Genomic DNA, 3538 nt, shown 5'->3' with positions numbered 1-3538 from the left:
AAAGCTAAGTAGAACAAGACTTGAAACCGTTCTGTAATCAGATATTGAGATTCACAGGGTTTAACGTTAGAGAAAAATATGAAGATTTTTGAGCAGTATGTTTTTAAAATTCCTTTTAAATATGTTTACAGGGCTCAAGTTTATTGTATAAACTTCATCAAATTCATTTATTTTTATGTATTCATCCACACGACCTCAATTCCAAAAAGGATTTGAGGTTGGTGTGTTTCTAGCACTGCAGCCACGTGTCATTCATTCATAGATAATACTTTAGCTCCATGCGCATTGATGTAGGTGAGAAGAATTTTGGCTCTCTGTTCTATTACATCGATAAGTTTTTCCATTCCTTGTCTACCTCCTTGGCTCTCCCAGTAAACCTGATCAAGAAACAGAGATTGAAGTAGTTTCTGCCGTAAGTGCTGGCTCTTCAACACAGAAACTGCAGATTCAGGAAACCTGAAAAGATACAATGATAGGTCTTCCTTAGTAATTACTTGGATATATTAGGCCTTACCCAACCTCGCTGTCCTTCCTCAATCTGGCATAAATTGCATGATCAACGAGTGTTGTTGTTTTTTTGAAAACCCAAACATTTCCATCACTGTCACTTCTCTAAAATGCTCAAAGAACGAAAATGTCTACACCATCTACACTTTGACATACTAATACCCCACAGAAGATCATTAGGTGTAAGCAAAAAAGAGTTTTAGAACTAGAAAGGATTCTGTTAACCTGGCAAAATTGTCTCATAGAGCTTAAATTTCATTTTGCCCATATAAAACTCTTCCGGCTGTCCAGTAAAATAATATTCTCCTAAATGTCAAGGCGAGGTTTCATGCAATAAAATGCTCAACAGGATGATGAGTTCAACAAAGCAACCTTCCTGAATCAAAGCTAGATTTACTGTGAAATAATCTCACATGTAGTAAAAGTGTAAGTAATCATTTGAAAATACCCTTTGGCACAGATTTTACACAGTAATTCTAAGGATTTGGAAACATCAATGAAATAATAATGGTGTTTCATTGTTTTCAAATATATTTAGCACAACTCAGACTTTAGAGACAGGGCATTTCACCATGAATGGTCAGAATTTTTGATGAATTGCCTTACTAGAGTATACTGTACTTGCTCCATCTCTTCATTTAGAAAGTAAAAAACCAGGAGTCTATCCTATATCCTATATAAAGGACTTAGTAAAATGTCTTGTTTAAATCATAATTAATATTTTCATATGTCCCCAATTTGCCTTCTCCCAACTTTCCTTGTTAAAAGTGTATGTTTTGCCAAAAATCTCAGGCTCTCATAAGCACCTTTCCCAAATTGTGATGTGACCAGGTGGGAGTAACAGACAGGCATATGGAATTCAAACTGCAGTCACACTGAAGAAAATTCAGAGGCCACATATCTGGAAATGTTCAATAAATGTGGATTTAAACAATATTACGAGATGCTCTATACTCTCGAAAGACATGTCCAAGATCACTGCCATCGAGTTGATTTTTAACTCACAGCAACCCTCCAGGACAGGTAGAACTAACTGTCCCTCTGGGTTTCTGAGATTACTACATTTTATGGAAGTAGAAAGCCTCATCTTTCTCCCATAAAGCAGTTGGTGGTTTTGAACTACTGACCTTGTGGTTAGCAGCCCAACATATAACCACTATGCCACCAGAGCTCCTATTCAGTGTTTATAGAATAATTAAACAATATAACAATTAAATTAATTAATTAAGCATTTTCCAGTGTGAAGTACTAACAGTCCGTGATTTGTAAATTCCAAACTGCTACATTTGAGGCTATCTTTAGTGACTACCCCTTTTTTATAAGGAACAACAAAAAATATCTTACACATCTAAAAAGAGAAAATTTGCCATGTTCTGCCTTAATCAATATGGAGATGTGAGGAACTAGACAAAACATTGAAAATCCCACGAATCCAGGACTCAGGAAACTCTCAGGGCAGTTTTACTTCTAATGTTAAAAGTGCATAAAATCAACACTAGCTAATTGATCATTCCAACTCATTATTTAAAAGATGTCTATAATGCTTATAGGAAGAATACGTAAATATTCTGTCAGAATATTAACAAGAGTCATATGAATACACTAGCAACACCACAAGTTTATATAGAAAGAGTATTTATTTTTGATTTCAAAGAGCTGGGAGTTCATGTCCGTTTTAGACTTAATTGTGCTTCCCAACAAGTCATGCAATTCCATTCATCTGGTTAGTAACTCATCTCTCTATATGTTAGAAGAAACCTATCCCAAATTCCTTAGTCAATCGGATTTTTGACTAAGCTACAAAATGTAGAAGGTGGCTTAGTCCAGGCCTGCGATAGGTAGGAATCCAGCCACAATGCCCATGGCTGGCTCCTACTCCGCTGCAGGGTTCTGATTGTTCCATAAGTAACCATGGCATCTTGGCATCTAGGATGAGGTACTGCTCCTTCAGTCTCACATTGATCCTATCTCTGCTCTGTGTTTCTTTCTGAGCCCTCCCAAAATGTTCGAGGTCTCCCCTGAATTTTGATTTCTTTTTTTTTTTTTTTAATTTTGATTCCTAAATGCTCAAAACCCTCCTACCTGAATAAATAGCAGCGTTTGATATTTGCCCACCAGACTGGTTCTCCTTTTCCTCTTCATTCCTAAAATTCACATAAGTTTATTCTGCTTTTGGATGTCCTACCATGCTATTAACTGTATATCTAAGATGTCTCCCTGCAGCCTATGCAAGGCCTTCAGAAGTAACCCTCTACCACTTGTACTTCTTGCTCTGCCAGGACCCCTAAAATCTTTCACCCTGACCCAAGGGCTGAAGAGCAGTGGGTGTGACATGTCAAGGAAAGTTGAAATGTTGGCAAACAGACTGTGCTTGAACTCTGGTTCTATTCCATTTGGATTTGTTTCCTTAGGTCACCATCGAAGATGGTACCAACACAAAACTTACTCTTTGATGCCTTCTAATAATTTGAAGTTTAAGTTATCTTCACTTCGGTCAAAGAAGCCCTTATTGTCCACAAAGACCAAGTGCCTTGGGTCATGCTTCCTCTGGACGATGTGTGCTAGAGCCACAGAGTCTTGGTCTTTGCATTTTGACCTCAGTCCGTTCTGTACACAGGCATCTTCTTTGCGTGGTCTGAATCCACAGCAATTTGTATCTAAGCGATTGTAAATCTGAAAATGAACAACAAAAACAAAAGCCAGGATGCTAAATAAAAATCAAACTTAGGAACGCTAGAAGATTTCCAAATAACTTTAGAAGAGCTGACTTGCTAAAACGGAATGGGGCCAAGCTCATCTAATTAAAGGTTACGGTCAGAATAAGCCCAAGGTTCACATCCTTCTGACTCAGCTATGGTTATAAGCATTTCCAGCTTCAAAGTCATGTCATCCAAGTTAGGCATCTCCACCCTTAATATTCAAAGTTCCCACTGACCTCACATGTAGACACGTGGCCAAAAGAGTCTCTAACTCCATTCCTGACAGAGGAGACAGTTGAGTGCTTTCATATACCCATAAGGCTATATACCAT

General features: G+C 37.7%; 1 protein-coding gene across 3 annotated transcripts in view; it reads right to left on the bottom strand.

The window, feature by feature from the left end:
- The window catches only part of GASK1B (golgi associated kinase 1B), a 61729-nt gene continuing 58191 nt past the window's right edge, over positions 1-3538 (bottom strand). For all 3 annotated transcript variants that reach the window (XM_045295781.1, XM_045295783.1, XM_004708734.2), the window contains 2 exons: positions 2954-3180; positions 1-456 (listed from right to left, as the gene is read on the bottom strand). In XM_045295781.1, the coding sequence (XP_045151716.1) occupies positions 249-456; positions 2954-3180 (435 nt within the window). In that variant the 3' untranslated portion in view covers positions 1-248. The remainder of the gene's footprint in view (positions 457-2953; positions 3181-3538) is intronic.

Source organism: Echinops telfairi, unplaced genomic scaffold, assembly GCF_000313985.2.
Source record: "Echinops telfairi isolate 266 unplaced genomic scaffold, ASM31398v2 ScPeMD7_5868;HRSCAF=6743_0, whole genome shotgun sequence".
In the NCBI taxonomy this organism is placed as follows: Eukaryota; Metazoa; Chordata; class Mammalia; order Afrosoricida; family Tenrecidae; genus Echinops; species Echinops telfairi.
The sequence above is the reverse complement of the archived record's forward strand: the minus strand, read 5'-3'. Positions and strand labels throughout refer to the sequence as shown.